At 40.3% G+C, this 24,083-nt stretch overlaps 1 protein-coding gene across 1 annotated transcript; it reads right to left on the bottom strand.

The window, feature by feature from the left end:
* Positions 1-375: 375 nt before the first annotated feature.
* Positions 376-9,077, bottom strand: LOC127547688 (chymotrypsinogen 2-like). Its single transcript, XM_051974657.1, has 7 exons — positions 8,984-9,077; positions 6,348-6,451; positions 6,047-6,126; positions 5,056-5,134; positions 2,283-2,463; positions 1,998-2,131; positions 376-602 (listed from the first exon to the last, which is right to left on the bottom strand). The coding sequence occupies exons 1-7, from the start codon at positions 9,033-9,035 to the stop codon at positions 441-443; spliced, it is 792 nt and encodes a 263-aa protein (XP_051830617.1). The 5' UTR covers positions 9,036-9,077; the 3' UTR covers positions 376-440.
* Positions 9,078-24,083: the final 15,006 nt, after the last annotated feature.

The following is a 24,083-nucleotide window of genomic DNA, read 5'->3' as shown; positions in this document are numbered from 1 at the left end:
CCTCAATCAGCTATTATGAACTGTAGGCTTTACCTCTCAAGACCACCCTTCCCCCCAAAATCTATATCTGACAGCTGAGAAAAAGAAGCATCTTCCTCTAGATCTGAGCCAGACATGGGGGAGCATTTGGGTAAGGGAGAGACCCCGGGAGGAGGAAATTTTGAGGATGGGAGGTGATCAGGAGGATGGCAAAGGGCTCCCTAATCTAGGCCATAAATGGGGCCAACATCCAGAACTCTTGCCTTGTGTTCTCTGTACTTCTCTGTATAGGGAAGGGACCATCCCAGAACTGGTCTCTTGGAAGAAGGAAGAGAAGAAGGGGGAGAAATCTCTAGAAGAGGTCACAGGCACAGACCCAAGAATGAGAAACAACTCTTCTTTCCAGGAAGTTTATTGAGATCTCACACCATCACAAGGGAAATCCATCCCCTGCAGGAAACTCAGTTGGCAGCCAGGATCTCTTGCACCCAGGGCATGAGTTCTGTGACCCGGGCATACACACCAGGGCTGGAGGTGGAACAGGTGCTACTGCCCCAAGAGACGATACCAACCAGGGTCCAGGCGCCATCCTTCTGGCAGACCAGTGGGCCACCGGAGTCACCCTGTAGACAAAAAGAAGGGAGTTCTGGGTCCAGCTTTCTTGATGGCAGAAAGAGGAAAGAGGAGAGATGGAGAAGAGTGGTTGAAGAAGGTGGAGAAATGGACTAACAGGAGTGGTAGAGTGAGGGAAGAGGCGCTGAGCCATTAAGGGAAGAGAGAGAGAAGTTGGAAGTGGAGGTGAGATGAGAAATGGGAGAAGCTCTCTTCTCAGTCTCTTTCTCTTTCTTGGTGTCTCTCTGCCTCTGTCTTTCATTCCCTGCATCCAAACTGTGACCCAGTTTTGTCATTTCTTGCTTTGAAATATTTCCCAAATCTACCCATTCCCACTGTGCTGATGCTTATCCCAATCCTTATTAATTATGCCCCTAGAATTCTATAATGACATCTGAGCTCTCCTCCTTTTTCATACTTTTCTCCCTGCCAGATTAATCTTCCTGAAGTATCAGTTTCATCACATTACCACTTGCTCAAGACCATTGATTCCTCAGATTGCTATGTAGTGAAGTGGATAGAGTATTAGACTTTATTGCTAGGGAGAGCAGGGACTAAAGCCTCACCCATTTAACCGCTAAGTGACCTTGAACAAGAGACACAACCTCTGCTGCTTCGGTTTCTTCATCTATAAAATAGGGATAATGATAGCATCTACATCACAGAGTTGTTGTAAGGATGAAGAGATACTATTTTAAAGCACTTAGCACAGTGCTGACACATAGTAGCTATTTAATAAATGCTTGTTTTTTTTTCTGCAGAATAGTTAAATCCCTTCTATACAATACTCTCAGAGATGAGGGTCTTCACTGTTTTACTCATGCCAGTCCTCTTCCCAGAATGCCCTTCTCACACTTTTGTCAAAGTCACAACTTCAGCATCATCCAGTAATGATTTCCCCCTCATATTGCTTCACCTATTCTATCTGTTTTACAGTCTGTCATTTCTATTTTCGCACTTCTTAGAAATGTCTCCTCCCCATAGATACCACCCCTAGTCAGGTTCATTTTAACTAGACAGCTCAATGGGACAATAAAGTCATATGTGTGTGTGTCTCTATGTGTGTATACATATATATATGTATACACACACACATACATATATACTTGGTATATAATGGGTGCTTAATAAATACTTATTGACTTTTGTCTAGAAACTTAGTTTCTTAGGGTTTATGCCTTCTCTTTTTGGACTCCCCCAGTGTCTAGCAGAGAGATGGTCATATAACAAGCACTTAATACCTGTTCAGCGACTGACTAAAGGAAGGGTTGGAGAGCTGAGGGGTAGGATCAGAAGATGGGTGGGGGACAAGGCAGAATTAAGTCTAACTGTAGGGCAACACAACCCCCAGTGCTCTTCTAAAGACTAGCCAGTCTAGGGAAGAATGGGGGGAGAGAGGCAAGTACCATGCAGGAGGAAACACCACTGGCACCAGCGCAGACCATACTGTCCTTGATCTTGCTACCCCAGTACTTCTGGCATTCGCTGTTGGACAGGAGGGGCAGAGCAGCTTGCTGGAGCCTCTCGGGGGTTTTGCTGTCTGGAAGACCCCAAGACAAGAGCAACATTAGCCAGGAGGCAGAGTCTCACCTCACTCCAGGAATTCTGAGGGAGAGGAAGACAAGGGTGCCTCTGTATCTTCCACCCAATACTTCCCTCTAGGACCCCCCCCCCTTGGTTGGCAAACTCACTGGTGTGCTTGGTCAGCCCCCAGCCGGTGGTGACACAGTTGGAGCCTGCAGGGAAGTCATCAGCAGAGTTGGGAAGGCAGACGGGGGACACTGTGTCTGAAAACTGGACAGGTGTGGCCAGCTTGATCAGAGTGATGTCATTGGTGATGGTGAAGAAGTTGAATTTGGGATTCTTGAAGACCTGTGGGGAGAGACAGCCATGGCTAAGGAGATGCTCCCTTTAGCCCCCTTCTCCCCACCCCCACTTTTATGGGCTATCCTGGCCCCTGAAGAGCTAGCTCAGCTTCTTTCATCACTCTTAAAGTCCATGGCCTTTTTTTACCTCTTAGAATTCCTCATTTCCTTCCAAGCTCAAGTCACTTCAAACTCTGTCTTCTTTCTGATAGCCCCAGTAGCTAATGCTCTCCCCCTTCATAATGTTATTTATTTTGTGCTGGAAAGCATGTGCTTCATTTTAGAACTTGGGCACATTATCCTGATTCAGTGAGACAGCTCAGTCTAACACGATGGTGATTATTTAGTACATTTCCCAAGTCTTCATTTCTGCAGATTGGGTCAGAACTAGGTAATGGCCATTTGCCCAATCATGTCCACAGGGCTTTGGGGATCAGTTTTGCTCAGTTTTAAAAAAACCCTCACTTTTTGGTTTATGAAAATGAGCTCTACACATGTGTTATCTAATTGTTTGCCTTCTCAATGAAGGAGATGATAGGGAGAGAATTTCAAACACAAAATTTTAAAAAGAATGTCAAAAATTGTTTTAACCTGAAACCAGGGGAAAATAAAAAAGCAAATAAATGATTAAAAAAAAAGAAAATGAGCTGCTGGAGAGTGGAAGGAAGGTACTCAAGACAGTCCAGGTCCTGGGAACTAGTTCATTTTCTCTGACCTTTTCATATGCAAATGAGATTATTAACCGAGAGCCAGTGAAGTCCCACCAGAAAGGGCCTTGTCCTTTAGCCTTGTTGTCCCTTTCCTTCCTTTCACCACTACAACTTTGCTGAACCCTAAAGAGGCGCATTTAATGCAAATATTTTGAATCTATTGATCTGTAGAAGGTTTTTCTCACAGTAGAGCATAAGGCAATGAGTCCTTGAATTTTTTATTTGTATCTCTAGGTCTAGCTCCATGTCCTGGTAGGATTGGGATAATTGCTCTTCAAATGAATAAATCAATGAGTGACTCCTGCCTCCATGCCTCTGGGGATCCTGCCACATACTGACCACTAGGAACACATGAGCTGGCCAGAGCAGAGGTCGGCTTGGGAGCCCATAGCTGTCATCCTCCAGCTGAGCTTCACTACCTCAAGGAGGCAGGAGAGAGGATATAGAATTCCCTGATCTCCTAGCCCACCTCCCCTCGCACCAGCTGCATCCATGCAATGGCTCCCCCTCTTATTCCTCACTCCTGTGAAGATCCCAACAAAGTAGCTCAGACCTCTGATTCATAAAATGGGCAGTATCATGCTAGTTTTGGCAATGGCAATAATTTTAGCCAGGGATGTGCAGCTTGTGGGAGCTGATTGTTAAATTTTTAGCGTGAACATTTGCAAACACTACAAATTAGGGCTTGATTTATTGTTTTGTTAATTGCCTAGACTTATTAAAATGATGGACAAAAAGTTCATAATGCGGATTAATCATGTTTAAATGTGCGTCCTGCATGCAATGTTCCTCCTACAGAGCTGGTTGTTAAACATATTCTAGCCTTCTCTGTAGTCTGTTCTCTAGCTGAGCATCCTAGAATTGCAGACCTGAAATAGTCTGGAATCATGCATAATACACTGGACTTGGGAGAGCCATCAAATCCTGCCTTGAGTGTGCCTCTTTATACATGTGTCACCCTAAGCAAATCACTCTGCCTCAGTTCCCTCATCTGTAAAGTGAGAGGGTTCCATTGCTGAGATCCCTTTTAGCTCTAAATCTATGATCCTAAGCTTTAATGCTTCCCAAATTTTGACCCAAGTGCCATATATTCAAAACTCGCTCTAAATCCTTGCCCGTGACCCCCACCAGAGCTTTAGCAAGAAACATTTCCACACGGCCCTTCACCCCATCATCCAGGGCAAACTCACCAATCCAGGCTGGCTTTCTGCACCCCTTCCCCCAGGAATGTGCTTAGGTTGTGTCCCAGAAATGTTGGCTCAGCATTGGCTGCAGCTTGACAGAGTGAGGAGTGAACTCTGTCCTTTGCAACAACAGACAGCCACATCAAAAGCCAAATATGGAGGATTGGGGGAGTAGCCAGTCATCCCTCAGTCTTTATTATTGCCTCTTTTTCTGAATCCTCATATTGTGTTTAAACTTCACTAGGAAGTCCAGCCTTGACTACAGGTTCCCCAAGGGAGCCCTCCCTGTCTTCCCCTACCTCTCATTGGGTTGGCAACAAGGCCCGTCCTTGGGTGATTGGACCCATGAAACACGTATTGGGTTTGGTACACTGTAAAGGGACTCAGCTCTACTAATCATTGTCTATGAGAAAAATACTTTAAGCAAATCATTTAACTTTTCTGGGTGTCTGTTTCTTCATCTCTAAAAAGAAGATTGGATTTAATGACAGTCCCTTCCATTTCCAAATCTGTGGGCCCCTGAGTCTACTAAGTATGTTTTAGGCAGAAGTATATGTTGAGTTAGGAAATCTCAGAGGTTAACATAGTGGCCTGAGCCCCTCAAGGGATTTAGGTCTGGTGGGAGGTTTGGGCTGGGAAAGGCTTGAGGGTCACTCATTGCTTTTCCTTATCCGCTGCCTTGGAAGCCTCTGGACGTGGTCATACCTGGCCAATCTTCAGCACTTGGATGTTCTCTTCATCAGAACCTTGGTCAAACTCACCAGCAATCACCAGGTCAGTTTTCCTGTAATGGAGGGAGCAAAGAACTAGGTAATAGAGGGAACAAAGAACTAGATGGCATGGGAGAGTTTCCACCTCATGGGGCTATTATCTATGCATGGAGCCCCATTCATCTGGTTTATGCACTTGTGTGCTGCCATGCTAGGGAGGAGGGATGGATTCATTTCAGGACCATTTTCTGAATGGGGGGCATATTCTGTAGAGCAGCCCCCTGTTCCCACACCCTCACAAGGCTGAAAGGGCTAATCTTTCCTTTGTCATACTTCCCTGTTTCTCCATAATTTTCTGAAAATTCTCAACTGTTCAGTCTTGTAAATGAATTTGTTTATTATTTTGTCTCATTCCATAAAGTAGTCAGAAACAAATTAGCACATTGAAAAGAGAAGTCAAACTGATCTTTACTCAGCTACTTCCTAATGGTGGGACTTCAAATAATTGCTTAATATCTCTAAGTCTCAATTTTCCTTGACTGTAAAATGTATGTGGTTGGACATTGGTAATCTTTTAGGTCCTCCCCCCCAGCCAGCTCTACATCTGTGATCTTATGGTCCTAATCCTTTAATTGTCCTAATTCTAGACTTTTAAAGCAAAATCTTCATTTTTGTTAATATTGGTGCAACCCAACCAAGAGCAATAAATAGCATTCTAATTATGTCTTCCTTTATTTCGGGAAGGAATATATGTATTTCTATGAGTCTCAAGTATTCTTGATAGATTGGTCCCCAATATTTTGTCCGTTTGGAATGTGATTTCTCATTCTATTGTATAGTCTTGGTCTTATTATTACTATAAAGAAATGTTGATTTTTTGGTAGTTTTAATTGGTGTCCTGCTACTTTACTGGACTTATGAATTGTTTCAATGTATTCCTTCACTGATTCTCCCCCAGAAGAAAGATAATTCTTCCCACTGCTTACTTGACACCACAGTGAGCAGCAGTGACCACCCAGTCTTCACTGATGATTGATCCCCCGCAAAAGTGGAAGCCAGTTGTGTCCTAGGAGTAGAGAAGTCAGAGAAACCCATTACTTCCCATGTTTTACACACTACAAAGCAGGGAAATCTCAGGGAGTCTGGGATTCAGTCATAGCCTAGGGATTGGGGTGGTCAAGGAGTCTGTCTACTCTAGCACTGAACTTCAGGTCTTCTGGCTCTAGGAACCCTCAGGGTCCTACCTGGTCAGCACCCCTACCTGGGGAGCCCGGCCCAGACTCTCACCTGAAGGGAAACCTGCCAGGGCCAGGAGCCGGGGACAGCCTCTTCACCATTGACGATCCTAGCCAGGCCACTCAGGACAGGCTCGATGGTAGGGACACCACAGCCTGGAGGAGATGTCAAGATAGTGTGAGAACTTCGGGATGCTGATGATCCCTAAAAGTCCAAAGCCAGGTTAGGGAGCTTCGATGGAGAACAACTTCCTCTCAGATCCCAAGAGTCTGTTTTTCACAAGTCGCTGAAGAATGTACTTTTTGAGGTGAGGAGACAGCAAAGAACTGAGTTCAAATGTAGCCTCAGATATTTACTAATTGGATGGCTCTCTGGGGCCCATTTTTGGGAAAAAGGAAAAGGGAAAGAGATACCTCCAAAGTTCCTTTTAGCTCTAAATCTTTGGTTCCACGATCCCAATATCTGCATTATTGTTGTCCATTTTCTAGAGTCCTTAGTCCTGACTAGAACAAAAGCTCCGTGAGAGCAGGCCCTATGTCTGACCACTTTATAGATTTTCTCTATCAAGTCCAGTGGTTTGCACCTAGTAGGGGTTCAATAAATCATGTAACTCAGAGCTGTAAGGGACCTCAGCAGGCATCTAGTCTAATTCATGGAGGAAAAAAAAAGGAATTCTGTTGTTGTCTAGATGGTCATTTAGCCTTTGAGTTAAATTCCTCCCGCAAGGGAACCTACTTACTTTTAGAGTCCTTTATGGACAGATTTCATTGTTTGGAGACTTTTCCTTGTCTCAAACTTAAATCCTCCTCTTTGCACCCTCAGCCCATGGCTTCTAGTGCTATTCTCTCTCTTCCACATGATCCCCCTTCCAAAATTTGTTTTTAATTTTCATTTTTCTGAGTTACATGTAAAAACAATATTTTTGGTTATACATGTACATTCATTTTAAAATATATTTCCTGATGAATCATGTTGGGAGAAAAAATTGGAACAAAAAGGAAAATCATGAGAGAAAAAACAACAGAAGAAAAAGAAAAAAGAAGTGAATATAGTATTGTTGATTTAATTTAGTCTTCATAGTTCTCGCTCTGGAGGTGGATGGCCTTTTCCATCCAAGATGAATTAGAATTGCCTTGGACCTTTCTAATATTTGAGGTCAAATCTTGTGTTCTCCTAGAGCCTTCTGTTCTCCAGGCTGGAAATCCCCAATCCCATCAAGCAATCCATATATGGCCCTTACCTCAAGACTCTTGATCATTCTAGTTTCTAACTGATCTCCAGCTTAGTGATATAAAGTGTGATAAATGTTTGATGAATCAATGTAAATACACACACTCTTTGTCAGACTCCTATTCATCTCTCAGCGTCCATCTTCTCCCAGAAGCCTAGCAGGAATTTCTCAATCTTTCACTTCCCATACAACTTGAAGTCATTCTTTCTTAGACTACTTTGGAGTGTTCCTGTGTGTGTGTGTACGTGTGTGTGTGTGTGTGTGTGTGTGTGTGTGTGGTTGTGTGTGTGTATAAGAGAGACAGGGACAGAGACAGAGACAGAGAGAGATCTGTACAACTAGAGTAGTTGAGAGACAGAGAGAAACAGAAAAAGAGAGAGAGAGAGACAGAGAGAGAAACAGAGAGATCTGTTCTAGTTATGTGAGATCAGCGATTGTGTCTTATATTTGTAGCTCCCACAGTACTTTGCATAGAATAGGCTTTAAAAAAAATACTTGCTAATTTATGGGCAGTGCTACTGTCTCACCTGAAGGATCATGGGATTACTGAGAAGCTAACTTCAGGAAACCATGACCCATATTCTCTCCTCAGAGCCCTTGGTTGGGGGGACCACCAAGGCTTGTCCAAGTCTGTTGACTCAGGGGAGCAAGGACAGCAGCAACCTGAACCAATGGGTCTAATCAAGCGGTTTGGGTTTCCTGAATCTGTCTGATGGAGCAGAGAGAATTGCTACAGAATTCTGCTTCCCCAGAATCTCACCCACATGTGCCCTGCTCATCACCAGCCCACTCAGCAGGAAAAACTCAAACAACTTTGAGAAAGCTGCCCCGACCCCATGGTCGATGTATTTTCCTCTTTCATTCTCACCTAGCCTGAGAGGGTCCCATGTCCCTTTCGGGGTACTGGGCAGTGACCCTGGACTTGGAGCAGTTCTAATTGATTCCAAAGATCAGATCCAATCTTACCTCCGTCCAATACCAGCTGTGTGATCATGAGCAAGCCCTTTAATCTTCCAGTGCCTCAGTCACCTCTAAGCTGTGGCTGAATTCTTGAGTCTCCACAATGGAAGTTCACTACCTGGGTCCAATCGCTGGTCTGGACCAAGCCTCGGCTAGTGTACTGATTATGGGAAAATGCCACAGAGGCTCATGCTGGGATTCTAGCCTGATGTCTGGTTTTGCAAGGTCATTGGTAGATCTCAGGCATCTGGAGGAGCTAGGTTCACATCTTGGTGATCAATAAATCACTTAGATCTGTGGCCTTCAGTTTCCTCCTCCATAAAATGACTAGATGACCTCTAACGTTCCTTCTAGCCCTAGAACTAGTGCTCTCTCTCTTTCTGTCTCTCTGTCTCTCTCTCTCTCCTAGATTTTTCAGGCCCTTCCTTATTGCCAAGGAAGAGCCCACCCATGAAAACATCCCTTCCTGGCTCCCTGAGGGGACCCAAGCACTTACCTAAAGAGGCGCCAATGAAGGCAAAACAGCATAAAAGTCCCAGGTAGGCCATGGTGATGGGTCAATGTGGAATGGGTTCCTGCCTCAGCATTGCCTTCTCCCTATATATTCCTCTCCGACCAATCATAGACGAGCCCTGCCTTTTCCTGCTCAAGGGTGGGATGGTGTCTATCGATTGGTTCTCATCATTTATTTCTCCTCTACATCTGTTATCAAGAGACTTTGGGGTGATAAGCACGTGCACTTCTGAGCACCTTTCTGGAGGTTGCCCGAGAACCCACTTCATGCCAAAGGGGAGCTGGCAATGTTACTTGGGACTGTAACAGCTGCCGTCCTTCTGGCTCAGCCCAAGGTTCCTGGTGGAAGGTCAGCCAAAGTACCCACTGAATCCAGCAGGATTCCCAGAGGGAGGTTCCCTCCTGATCTTTTCACACCATTTTTGTATATAGATGCACCAAAAAGCATGTACTGTTGGGTGACTTTTTGTTTTTAATTTCATATTGTTTTCCATTAGAATGGTGGTACCCACTCCCAAGGGGCAGCTAGCTGGGTGGCATAGTGGATAGAGTGCCAGATACAGAGTCCAAAAGACTTGAATTTAATTCCCAGATATTCACTAGTTGTGTGATCCTCAACAAATGACTTCACCCTGTTTGCCTCAGTTTCCTCATCTGTAAAACAAACTGGAGAAGGAAACAGCAAAGCACTCTAATATCTTTGCCAAGAAAATCCCAAAAGGGGTCATCAAAAGTGGGATACAACTGAAAAATAATGGGACAAGGCAATACCCATTCACAGGTCTACCAACAATGCATCAAAATGCCTGTTTTCCCACCATCCCTCCTATATTTATTATTCCCTCTCCCTTTTTTTGCCACTCTGATGGGTGTGAAGTAGAATCTCAGAACTGCTTTAATTTACATTTCTCTAATTAGTAGTGTGTGGGAGCATTTTTTCATATGGTTATAAATAGCATAAGTTTCTTCCCTGGAAAACTGCCTATTCATATCCTTAGACATTATCAATTTGGGAATATTCTTTAAAAAAAAATTACAATCAATTTCTCATATATCTCAGGAAAACTACTAAAATTTTTCCATGTCAATTGTTACCCTTTTAATTGTAACTTTATTTTTTAATGCAAAAGGTTTTTAATTTTACGTAATTATTGTTGTCTATGTTCCTCTTTCTTCCTTGCTTAGTCATGAATTTTTCTCTCTTAGTCACAGACATACAGGACTTTGAGTCCAACATAGTGATGTCATTTTGGTCCTTGTCCAGCACAAAGAACAAAAACCAATCTATGGATCTGGCAGATGATTATTTCTATGTTTCGCTCATTTGTTGATGATTTGACCTTTTATATCTAAGTCATGTACCCAGTTGGAGGTTATTTTTGTATGAGGTATGAGCTATTGGTTTAATTTCAACTCCACTGCTGTCCAGTTTTCCCAGCTGTTTTAGTCAAATAGTGAATCCTTATCTCAGTAGCAACTTAGTGGATAAAACACTGGGCCTGGAGTCAGAAAGTCCTCAATTCAAAGGTGACCTCCAACTTTCACCAACTGTATGTAATTTAACCCTATATGCCTTAATCCACTGGAGAAGGAAATAGCAAGCCTCTCTGGTATTCTCCCAAGAAAACCGCCAGGACAGTATTAGCATAGGATGGTCCACTATGTCACGAGGAATGGGACGGGACTTAACAACAACAGTAATAACAATCCCTTTATATCGAACACTGAATTATTGAATGCATTTGCTTCTCTCTATTTTTTACTTAATCTGTTCTACTGATGAAACTATTTTGTAACTAGTAACAGATACTTTAAATGATTATATCTCTGTAGTGATGAAACTATTTTGTAACTAGTAACAGATACTTTGAATGATTATATCTCTGTAGTATAGTTTGAGATCTTATATTTCTAGGCCCCCTTCTTTTTTATTTTTTCCCCATTTTTTCTCTTGAGATTCTTGACCTTTTCCACCCTCCATATGAATATATTTTCTAATTTTTAGCATCACAAAAGTTATCTTTTGATAATTTGATTGATATGGCATTGAACAAGTAAATTATTTTGGGTAGTTTTGTCATTTTAATTATATTAGTTTATTCTACTTATGAGCAATTCATATTATCCCAATTATTTAGATTTCTCTATATGTGTAAATAGTGGCTTGGAGTTGTATTTATATTATATAGTTTTTATGTATATCTTGGCAGAGGTAAAACTCCCAAGCCTTTATACATTCTGTAATAATTTAAAATGTAATCTCTTTTTCCATCTTTTCTTTTTGAGTTTTATTGGCATTTTATAGCAATATTAATGGTTTGTGTGAATTATTTTATATACTAAAAACTTGCTGAAGTCACTGATTTCAATTTGTTTTCAGTGTTTGTTGTTGTGTTCTTTTAGTTGTGTTCAACTCTTCATGACCCCATTTTAGGTTATTCTTGGCAAAAATACTGGAGTGGTCTGCTATTTCTTGCTCCAGTTCATTTGGCAGATGAGGAAACTGAGGCAGATAAGGATAAGTAACATGCCTACGGTCATACAGCAGGCAAATGTCTTTGGCCAGATTTCAGCTCATGAAGATGTCCATCTTAACACTCTAGTTGTTGTAATGTTTTATATTACAATTTATTATAATTTATATTACAAGTCCTTGAAGCACACTATCATATCCTCTGTGAAAAGTGATAGTTCTATTTCTTTTTTACCTATACTTTATTCCTCAAATTATTTTTCTTGTCCTATCCCTAGAGCCAATACTTCTAAAATTGTGTCAAATAGAAGTAACAACAACATACTTGTATCACCTCTGACTTCACTGGGAAAGATTCTAGTTTATCTCTATTACAAATAATAGTAATATCAATTTGAGAGATAAATTATTTATCATTTTAAGGAAAGGTCTAATTATTCCTGTGGTTTTTAGTGTTAACACAATAGTGTTAACACAATAGTGTTAACACAAATGTATGCATTTAGTCTTTACCACATTATCAATTGATTTTTTAAATTAATAGTGTTCATTTTGTTGTTTTCCTAATATTGAGACAGCTTTGACTCCTTACAAATTCAGTCTCACCAGAGTATATTATCTTTTTCTTTGTTAATATTTTATTTCAAATATTTGCATCTTTGTTAGAGGTACTTGTCTAGATAAATTTTTTTCTTTGATTCTCCCTGGTATTTTCATCAAGACTATATCTATGTCATTCATAAAAGGAATTTAGTAAGTTTCATTGCCCATTGCTTGAACTCTTTTTAAATTTTATTTTTATACTTTTCTTTTTTTAATTAAAGCTTTTTATTTTCAAAACATCTGCTTAATTTTCAACATTCACCCTTGCAAAAACTTTATGTTGCAAATTTTCTTCTCCCTCTTTTTCCCTCACTCCCTCACTTAGGTGGCAAATAATCCAGTGACACTAGAATACAGCCTTACTTTTTGCAACCTCCAGAAAAGCCAGCTGTCTCTTAAGCAATGAAGCAATGCAATATGTAACTTGTTCACTAGGTGGCACTATCCTAGAGCCACCAACCAAGTATGGTGATATCTTATGTCCTGGCATTCTCAAAGGCTTCAGGATTCCCTCTGCTTCTCTCCCTACACTTGCAAGGGTTTGCAATAACTTGCAAAGTACTCATTTTCCTACCAGCAGAAATTAAATCTATTTTCTCTGCCTAATAGGTTTAATAGCATTCAATAACTCTATCAAAAATTTAGCCTAAAGGAAAACAAATGGAATATTACCCTTCATGATGAACATTATGAAAATTCAGTGGCTCTTCCCTGATCCTGCAGTTGAGAAACTTTATGCATAAGACTTATATGCAGGGATCGGCAGGATTCAGCTCTTACTCGATTGTGTGTAAATTTTAGTGTGGCTACATCTTGGAAATAGTTACATGCTACAAATCAGGGTTTGATTTATTGCTTTGTTGATTATTAAAATTAAATAAGTGACAGAAAAAGTGTTAATGCAGATGAAACCTAAAAAATGTGTCATAGGTATATTGTTTTTCCCCAAAGAGATAGTTGTTAAACATTTCCTAGCACATAGTTGAATGTGATCAACTTCTCAGCGGCTTTCATTATTTAGTTTTCAGTTGCATCCAGCTCTTTGTCAAAAAAAAAAAATGATATAAGGACCCTCTCAAGAGCATGTCTGAAGAATCCCTGGAATTGGCTGGGTGACATGGAAGACAGGATTGCCCAGCATTGCGTACTGTCATCAAAGGTCTGGCGCTCTAAGGGCAAAGCAGAATTGAAGTAACTCAAAAGAATTGTGAGACATAAAATTTGGAGAATCTATCCCAGATGTTCACATAGTTTATTAATGCTCTGTGATAGAGCATTCTGGACTTGGATTGGTCTGATCAGCCACATTGTAAATTGACTCTAAGTTAGTGATGTCATTCCCGTCCTCTTCAAGAACAAAAAACGAGTACCAACTGATTCTTTGTGACCCAACTGGGGTTTTCTGGGAAAAGACACTGGAATGGTTTGCCAATTCCTTGTCCAGCTTATTTTCCAGGTGAGGAAACTGAGGCAAACAGGGGTAAGTAATTTGCCCAGGATTACACAGCTGATAAGTTTGGAGGCTACATTTGAACTCAGGTCTTCCTGACTGGTGCTCTAGAAGGTTCATGGAACCTTCTGGCTACAGTGTTTATTAAAACACAGTAAAAACAAAAGAACAAAAGAGCTTTTGCATAGCAAAATTATAATTAAATTGGTTCACTCAACCTTCTTCCCCATCCCTCTTCCTAGCTAGTAGTTGGGGGAAAGAATAAGAAAAGTATATATTTGGAACCCAGCAACATCAACTCTGCCAAAGATCAGGGAAAACAGGAAAGATGTACTAGGTAGGGATGAGTTTTTGAATCTGACATCCCCAGAGGCTGAGATCTCACAATAATTGCCCATCCTGTCTGGTCTTTCTTAGCCTTTGCCTGTCCCTTGTCTGTCTTCTCAGCCCAAAGCCTGCTCCAGGACCCTGATGCTTCCCTGAAAACTCTCTGTTCTGTTTCAATTCTGCCTTTCAATGTAGCCTCAGAGTATTAAGTCAGGAGCCAGAAGTAATAAGTACCTGGAGTCAATTTTGCTCACCTAGAGCTCCCTCACCCTCTGCCCTTCTGTCCCCAAACCAGTGGAAAGAATGGGCTTCTTCAAAGGCTAAAGAAAAAGAAACTTGAGAATTTCAGAAAGTGTATGCCTCCAAACATTTTCATACTTTCTTTGTGTTACTATTTGATTCCCTTCAGAGCTAAAAAAAATTATCTTATTGTGAACTTAAAAATCATTAACAGACACAAACATTTCAGTATGAAAGAGCAAAAATGGTTTTATAATAAACTGTGAACTATTATAAATAGTCTATGGTTGTAAAAGTACATTTGTATCAAATCTAACAAGGTGGTGGGGTATATGAGTCCCTGGCAGATGGTTAGATAAAAACAATTGGTTCCAATGGCCAATGAAGGAGCATGGTTAGAACTTGGTCAGACATCAAAGACACCAAATGCCATCTATTGCATCCTGGGTTATTTCCAGTCATCCTGTGTCTTGTCATTGGACTTGTATGACTCTGGAAGAGAGGGTGAGGCTGATCACTTTGGACAGCTCTGTCTCACTTTAATCCCATCCACCATGAGTCAAGACATTACCTTATGATGTCATTGGTACTCTTTGAAAATGAAAAACAAACAACAATAACAAGGTGTCACAAAAACTGTGATTTTCCTCTCCCCTTGTCCCCATGCATTTAAAAAATGATCTCTGAGAAAGAAATAGAAAGTTGTGGGTGGGTAGGAAAAAGCTGTAGTTACTCTTAATGGCAAGAAGCTTGTGTTATCTGGATCACTGGGCCTGGAACCAGGCAACTGGGATTGGAGATGGGACATAGATCTCAGGATTCTCTGGAAATGGTTGTTTCTCTCAGTGTTGTAGATGATGTCTGTTGGCAAATATTTAACAACCAGCTGTCTAAGGGGGGAAGTGTTTGCCCAACACACTCTTAAGACTTTCTTAAATGGACACCCCAAAGTCATCAACACTGAGAAGCTAATGTCTCTTTCTAATATTTCTTAAATTGTGAATAGACACATACATGAGGGTAGTAGGGATTAACATGTTTTTCTACCTGGATGTAATTTCTGCTTTAGAGTGCTCAGTTTATCAGTGAATCCCCTTTCTTGACCTACAGCTAATCTTTTCTCTCAAATCATCACTCTTTTCATGAATTCATCTCCTCTCATATTTCCTTGAAGAATGCACCAGCTAACCAAGGAAGCTAAAGAGTATCTCCAACCATGTAACGAAGGTTCACAATGTTGCTACCACAATCAGTCATTTGTGGATTTCCCAATTTGTTTAATTAACAATGATATTCAACTTTATTTTTTGCTTGTAGCAAAGACAAATTGGCAGATTTTAAAAAATCTTGCTTTTCTTTTCATGTTTTTGTAAACATTATCTCGACTGAGGGGAAACTGAGGTTTTGGAAACTTATTGTATATTTTAAAATTGTGTCCATAATTGTGTACAGGATTTTCCTCATAGATTTTGTGTTTTAAATAATAAAATTAATTCATCAAATACTGGGGGGAAAAGGCTTTTTAAAACTCTAGACAATTAATAAAACACTAAATGAAGCCCTGATTTATAGTATTTGCCAAATGCTCACAGTGAAAATTTAACAACCAGTTCTCGTGAGCTGGTTCAAGCTGGTTCCAGCATATCCCTGGCTGGATCTCTTGCTACCTGTTGAATCAAACCAAAGTCCATTTCTATGCCTACCTCTTCTACAAATTCTTCCCAGAATCTACCAGCCCTATGTTGGGCACCTACAGTATCAATACTCGTCAGTGGCCCATTCCCTGCATCAGTTATTGCTCAGTAATTGTCCTAGAGGTCTCCCTAGTGGTGAGAAGGTCCTGGAGGGCAGGGCCCCCTTGAAATATTTCTCTTTTGTTGCCTCCATGGTAGAGTAGAAGGTTGAGCCCACAGTTGGCCCTCAGTATATACTTGCTAACTTTGAACTGTGTTCCCCTGGATGTTCCAGGATGGAAGCCATTAAGGCAGAGGCTTGCACTTTCAGAACTTTGGGAATGCTTAGTTAAACTCTCCCTCAAAGCCGGAAGGATCCTAATCTTTGTGGAAAAAAAAAAACTAACTCCAAGGACATAGGAAAGTTTATTTGAAATTATTTGAAACTGAGCTGTTGGAAAGAAGATTGCATCAATAATTTGAATTGATTGCAGAGTAAACAAAAAGGAGAACAGATTCTGGGAACTCTGGCCCTAGGAATTTGTCCTTGGTAGGTCAAGGAAGGCAGACACAGCAGGTCTGGTTCCCACATGATGAGAATTGGTTTCTTCTGCTGCTTTGGGCCTTAGAGGTTTCCCTGAATTTGACTGGGGCCACAGATCTAAGACATGGTCATTTTTCCACAGATGGGCTCATTTCCAAATATTCAGTCCAATTGAACTGAACAAGTTACTGCACTTATTAAACATGGTATATATCCTGCCTTGCCTATGGCAAGACAAGTGAAAAATAGGTACCTGAGGAGAGGACTTCAGGAAGCTGAGTTAGCACATACCAAAAAAAAACAATTATAAATGATGTCTAATGAATAATAAGTTAAGCATAACACAATCAAGTCCCCAGGTACCATTCAGCTGTGGTCAGTTGGGTGGCAGATATTATGAATGCCAGGGAGGTTGGGAAAGGAAGGTAAATGAAATTGATGCCAAAAAAAGAGAAAGAAATTGAAATCAGAGAAATTATATATAGGAGAATATATACCAGAAAATACACAATAAAGAAGTTTGCCCATTACAATAATACATTGTGAACGGATCCAACCATTCTGGAGAGCAATTTGGAACTAAGCCCAATGGGCTATCAAACTGTGCATACCCTTTGATCCAGCTGGGTCTGTATCCCAAAGAGATATTAAAAGAGGGAAAGGAACCCACATGTGCAAAAATGTTTATGGCAACCCTTTTTGTATGGCAAGGAGCTGGAAACTCAGTGGATGCCCATCAGCTGGAGAATGGCTGACTAACTTATGGCATATGAAGGTAATGGAGTATTATTGTTCTAGAAGAAATAATCAGCTGGCTGATTTCAGAAAGACTTAGACTTATGTGAACTGATGTTAAGTGAAGTGAGTAGAACCAAGAGAACATTGTACACTGCAACAAGATTAGACAATGATCACACGTGATGGACTTGGCCCTTTTCCACAATGAGGTGATTCAGGCCAATCCCCAAGAGACTTGTGATGGAAAGAGCCATCTGCATCCAGAGAGATGACTATGGAGGTTGAATGTGGATCCCAACAAAATATTTTCACCTTTTTGTTATTGTTTGCTGGCTTGCTTTTTTTTTTTCTCATTCCTCCCCGGCTTTTGATCTGATTTTTCTTGTGCATCATGATAAGTGTGGAAATATGTTTGGAAGAATTGGACATGTTTAACCTCTATTGGATTATTTACTGTATAGGAAAGGGAAGAAATGGAGAGGGATAGAGGGAGACAAATTTGGGATACAAGATTTGCAAGGGTGAATGTTGAAAACTATCTTTGCATCTATTGTGAAAAATAAAAAGCTATTATTATATTAAAAAATATAATTTTTCCCATTGGGATTGAGGTTCAACCAAGAGAGACAATCCTAGTTGTCACCCAAAAAACTTACAAAACTATCTAAGTAACTTGGTGTATAGAGAACCAGCCTGAGAGTCAGAAAGACCAATTCAAATCTGGCCTCAGTCACTAGCTGTATGACTCTGGACAAGTCACTTATCCCTATTTTTCTCAGTTTCCCATCTGTAAAATGAGCTGAAGAAAGAAATGACAAAGCACTCCAGTATCCTTGCCAAGAAAACCCCAGATGAGGTCATGAAAAGTTGGACATAACTGAAACGGCTTGACAACAAAAGAGACAGGAACATGATGGAGACTGTCAGCTCTAGTGTCCAATGAGCACCATTAATCTCTCTCAAAGCTGGAAACCTAAAAGTGCTTGCAGAGTCTGAAGAGCCTGAAGTGCCAGAAGTCTGAATCTCTTCCCTTTCTGCTCCTATCAGTTCTGTTCCACTCCTACCCTCCATAGGAACAAGACATTGATTTCTGTCAATGAGCAAAAAGACCCCTATACCCAATCAGCTTTGGGACTTGCTCTGAAAGGGCACGTGGGTGATTTCTTGGTGCTTACAATGGGAGGTCTGAAGTCAGGAAGAGCTGCCTTCATCCCCCTTTCCCTTACTACTTGTAGATTTACTCATTGAATAAGTACTTGTTAAAAATGTCTACTACAGGGGGAGACATTGTGTTAGATATTACATCTATAAACATAACAGGAAAATCAATCTTTCAAGAACCTTATAGCAAACTCCTCATTACTTTGACAGGTATAGAGAAAAGTAAAATAATCTGAAGAAGAAAAGAAATTAATCACAAGAGAAATATTAGGAGAGGAACCCCCCAAAAAGCTGGAAGGAAACTAAAAATTCTGAGATTCTCTCCAAGCTGAACTCAGGACTTTATCATGCCCTTGAGCTAGGACTTGTCTCCCCATTCCATTCTGAGGTTTCTTTTATATGTTCCCCAATTAGAATGCAAACTCCCTGAGAGTAGGAGAACAGAAACTATCTTTCTTTCTGCTTGCATTTGTATTCTCAGAACTTAGCCCAGTGCCAGGCAAATAATAAACACAAGAAATGTTTATTGACTGATTACCCAATTGTCAGAAGAACATCCATTACATATGCCTCCACATGTATACACACGTGTGTATGTATATGTGTGTACATGTATGTATACACATGTGTGTATGTATGCATGTAAAAAGTGTGTACATAAATATAGATATATCACATTTATATAGTGCTTCACAGAGGATGTTTTCCTCAATATAATCCTATGTCAGTATAATGATAGTAATATATTTGATCTATCTTACCTAATGTATGTGCTTTTATTCCTTGCATGGATGACAAGAGACTCCTAATTGACAACCTTGGTCCCCCATGATGAGATTGGGGGAAAGCTGTGAAAGGCAAACAGCAAGTAAGCCAGGAAAAACCACCTACTTAGGCTTAAAAAAGGGTCCCTCCCTTTCTCTCTTTCCTCTCTCACTGAGCCTATTAATTCTCTGAGATTTCCAGTAAAGTGGGAGGGAGAAAGGATCTTGCTCCTCTCCTCCTTCCCTAGGAGTAACTATGGAAGCTATATGCCTAAGTGAGCATTGGATGGATGAATTTCAAGTTTCTAATGTTATCTTCAGTTTTGTGTTTCCTTATTTTATCACATGACTAAACATTTCTAAGATAGATGTTTTCAGAAAGCCATGATGGTTTTAGATTGAGAGATCCAGAATTTAATGAAGTGCTGGTTGCCTGGTGGAATGGATTTTCTGTATTCTTTGGAGAGGAGACGCCCACTTGCAGCCATTCGTGCCTGACTCATTGGAGGAATAAGATCTGTGAAGATACAGATCTGAGGTGAATGTGAAATATCTGTAGTCCTCCAAGTCTCTTGGAAGTCCTTCTCTCCCCCACCCCCCAGAAAGGATAATAGGATTGATAAAGTATGGCATGTTATTGTCAATATTTGCCAACATGTATTTATAAGTCTTCCCCTAGATGTGAGTCCAACCTAAGCTTTATGGTATTTTTTCCCCAGCATCCCAGGGCAGGGAGCATATGAGCTAGAGAGAAAGGACTGACCCCCTCTCTTTTTTTTTTTCTTTTTTAAAATTTTTTCCTTTTTTTTTTTTTTTTTTTTTTTTTTTTTTTGCTGAGGCAATTGGGGTTAAGTGACTTGCTCAGGGTTACACAGCTAGGCAGTGTTAAGTGTCTGAGTTCAGATTTGAACTTGGGTCCTCCTGACTTCAGGGCTGGTGCTCTATCCACTATGCCATCTAGCCTTCTGTGAGAGGGTAAGAACCAAGGTACCCCTCTACACCCACACAAACATGTCCGTACCACATATACACGTGCACACACTTTCCTCTAGTGATTCCCTTGGAGCAGACTCTTCCAATTGGCCAATGCCAATGTAGAGAATAGATTGAACTAAGCTTTGCTGCAAGTTCTTATGACCTACTTGCCCAGTTCAGCTCTTTTTCCATTTCCCCAATTCCAGGCTTTTCCCGGGTCCTTAGAAATCTTTTAAGTAGGGTCTTTCTTTCCTTTTTTACTCCATTTTTTTCTCTCCAATTTTTCCAAGAAGGAGGAGCAATTTTCTTTTCTTTTTCAAGAAATTCATCAATACCAACCTGTATAAAATGGATATGTAGCTTTGTTCAATTATTCTTCTCCTTCCCTTCTCCTTTTCTCTCTTCTGTGACTTCTGTTTTTCCTATCTGTCCTTCCCCACACGCCAGCTCAGATCTCTCCTATTCCATTCCTGACTACTCTATGACATCACCCCAACTGCTTTATGACATCATCCCCAACTACTCCTTAATGTAATCCCTGCCTACTCCATGACACCACTTCTGACTAGTCCAAGAAGCCATCATTGACCCCTCCATGATTCATCACTGATCATTCCATGACGTCATTCATGATGGAAAATCTATGATGTCATCCCTGACTGCTCTATGATGTCATCATTATTTCACCAGTTTTCTTCAAGCTCCTCCTTTTTTGGACCCCTATAGTAGTTTGTCCCACACTATTTACTTTTAATTGTTCTTATATCTTTAATTGTCTTGCCATTAAAAATTGAACAAAAACTGAAAAAAATTTTTTGAGAAATGGTGAAGTTTTTGAATGTTTACAAACTACTCCCTGAAACTCATGCTCAATTTTTTTTTTTTTTAATGCTTTTTACAATTAAATTGGACAGGGGGAGGGACTAAGTAGACAGCTTTCCTCTCACTCTCTCATTTAATTCCCAGGTCCATTCTGCAGCCTGAGAAACAATTAAAACCTTTGGCCTCTAGATGGTAGCCTTGCCTTGGTGCTCTGCAGCTGTTCTCTGCCAATTAGGTGGAATTCTCTCTCTCCCTCCAGCTTACTCAGTTGTGATTCAACCTGCCAGGGAAGGGGTGAGGAAGAAGAAGAGGGAAATCAGGGTCATGAGACCATAGGATCAACTTTGCAGATGGAAGGGAACTTTGAGGTCATTTAGTCCAACCCTCTCATGTTATAGATCTGCAGTCTTCAAGTCTCTGGCTTCCTTCAAGATTCAGATTAAATGCCATCTCCTGTAGGAAGCCTTTTCCCCTTCCCTCCAGATGTTAGAGTCTTCTCTTCTCAGTTACCAGGACCATTTACATCTAGTTATTTGTCTCCTTTTTACTACTTTTCTTTCCTTACTCCTCCCCTGTCCTCCTTTCCCCTGAAAAAAAAAAAAAAAAGAAAAAAAATCCCTATAACAATATGAATAGTTGGGCAGAAGGAGAAAAATTTGGAATACAAAGTCTTACCCAAATGAATATTGAAATACTATCTTTACATGTATTTAGAAAAACAAAATATTATTGAGAAAATAAATAAATAAAAGAGTAAAAGTCGGGGGTGAGGGATGACCCAATATGAATAGTCAATCAAAACAGATTCGCACAATGGCAATATTCGACAATATAGATCTCATTCATTTTATGATTCTTTAATGCTTAGTATTTCCTTTTCTATGTGGAAATAAATTGTGTGTTCCATATCCAATTTATGTTGCGTTTTGGATACTGTTTTTATCTCCTTCTTTTTTTGGGGAAAACCTAAGACTTTAAGCTCATAACCATTTCTAAAATTGCCAACCTTATAAGCAGCAACTTTTCTTGAAAAACTAAATTGAGGATAGAATAAAGCATTGAGGAATGTAATTTCCCTACTGAGAAATCGTGCAAGTCTAGACCAATGAATTTTGGGTTGACATTGGTTTCCACAGATCCAAGCAACCCTTTTGAAATATATAGTGATGGCAACTCAGGTGGCTTGGAAGTTTTAACCAAGAAGCCTTTGGCTATAAGTAGCTTGGAACATTTGTTAGTGGATGATTTATTAAAAGTGAGTTATACTATCCCGTCCTGGGTGGATTTGGCTTTGAAGCCAATGGAAGTTTTCAAGACTGTATTTGGAGCTCCCCTTCAAGAATGGAAGAAAACCCGCTAATTAATATTGTGGCAAGTGCTAGATTGGAAGCCACCAGCTAGAGAGAAATAACAGTCTGGAAAACTGAGGTTAATTCACATTAATAACCACTGAAGACCAACCTAGATGCAGATCTCCTGTTCTATAGAGCCAGAAACCATAGTTGTTGGAATCCTTACTAACTGCTAAGTAGTTAGAGTTGATCTACCCATAATCCCTCTCTCTGGAAGGAGCATAAATAGGCCAATGGGCCAGTCAGAGGGTTCTCTAGAGAGAGGAAGACGCTACAAGTCAAGATTTCAGCGGAATGACATGAAGAGTTGGAGCTGGCTGGAGGCTGAAGAAAGCAGAGGCAGAGGCTGAAGGACCAGACCTTTGGATTTGGTGACATTCGGAGAGAGCTCTTGGAACCAAGCAGAGAGATAGGCCTCTAAGCTAACCGGGCTATATTGGAGATAATAAAAGATCTGAACTTTTATCCCCTGGCTGTGTTTTGAGAAGAAAAAGTTCACCACATTTTGGCGCCCTGAACGTGGGACAAACAGACCCCTCAGTGGATTTCAGTGGAAAAGCTCCGATCCTGATTCAAGTGGAAAAGCCTCTGATCCTGATCCAGTGGAAAAGACTCTTCAACCCAGAAATTAGGGTGAGTGCAATAAAGAAATTTTGTTAGAAGAGTTAAAGTAGAATTTCAGCTAAGATGGGACAGATATTTAGAAAACAGTCTGTTTCTGTTCAAGGAAAATGTTTAGAGAGCATTGTCAAAATTATGGAAAGCCAAGGTTTAATTATAAGTTTACAGCAAATCACTGAACTTTTACAAACTGTAAAGGACATATGTCCTTGTTTCTCTCTTGATAAGGAATTAGATCTAAATGAATGGAAATTGGTTGGAGAGGATCTTTGTCAATTCTATGATAAAAATGGGCCTAACTCAATAATTAATACATATAATGTAATACAATTGGCTATAAGAAGTTATTTAAGTGATAGAATGATGAAAAGGAAAGTACAGGAGGAAGTGCCAACTTTACTAGGTGAAAAGGAGGACAAATCAGATGAGAATGGAGTTAATTACAATTCTGAGTATGATACTTCACAGAAGGAGGAATTAGGTGATTCCACATCTCATGACCCTCCCCCCGCAATTAACCCTTCATGGGTAGAACAAGGGGGAGGGAGAGAGACAGAAACACAGTCAGCTTCTCCTATAAAGCAGAATTTAACAAGATTAGAAAAAGCATTAATTAAGGCAAAAAATGAAGGAGAAGATATATCTGATTTTATAAATGCATATCCTGTGATTGAAGAGCTCAACTCCTCAGGTCAGAAAGGGAGAAGATACACTCCTTTTAATTTGGAAAAAATTAAAGATTTGAAAAAGGGTTGCACTCTTTATGGGGCTACATCATCTTATGTGAAGATGTTACTGGATAATTTATCTTATGAAATCCTAACCCCGAATGACTGGAAATCTATAACAAAAACTTGTCTAGAACCGGGACAAAATTTATTGTGGCTTTCGGAGTTTCATGAATTATGTAGGATTCAAGCCCAACGCAATAGGCAAACAGGAGCTATTGTACAAGTTGCTTTTGACCAACTAGCTGGTGAAGGTCAGTATGTAGAGAGTTCAGAACAGATTTATTATCCCATAACAGTGTATGAGCAAATTTCTAAGGCTGCAATAAAAGCTTGGAATTCTCTCCCTGGACAGAAAGATGGAAATAATGTTTTCACAAAAATAGAGCAAGGTCCCAATGAACCTTTTACAGATTTTGTGGGACGTTTACAAACAGCTGTAATAAGAACCATTGGAGACAATGCAGCAACAGAAATAATGACTAGACATTTGGCTAAGGAAAATGCCAATGAGATTTGCAAGAGAATTATATGGGGGCTAGACAAAAATGCTCCTTTAGAAGAAATCATTAGACGCTGTGCCACAGTGGGCACAAATGCTTATTATGCCCA

Source organism: Antechinus flavipes, chromosome 2 (genome assembly GCF_016432865.1).
Source record: "Antechinus flavipes isolate AdamAnt ecotype Samford, QLD, Australia chromosome 2, AdamAnt_v2, whole genome shotgun sequence".
Taxonomy (NCBI): domain Eukaryota; kingdom Metazoa; phylum Chordata; class Mammalia; order Dasyuromorphia; family Dasyuridae; genus Antechinus; species Antechinus flavipes.
Note: the sequence above shows the minus strand (reverse complement) of the source record. Positions and strands in the feature narration are given on the sequence as shown.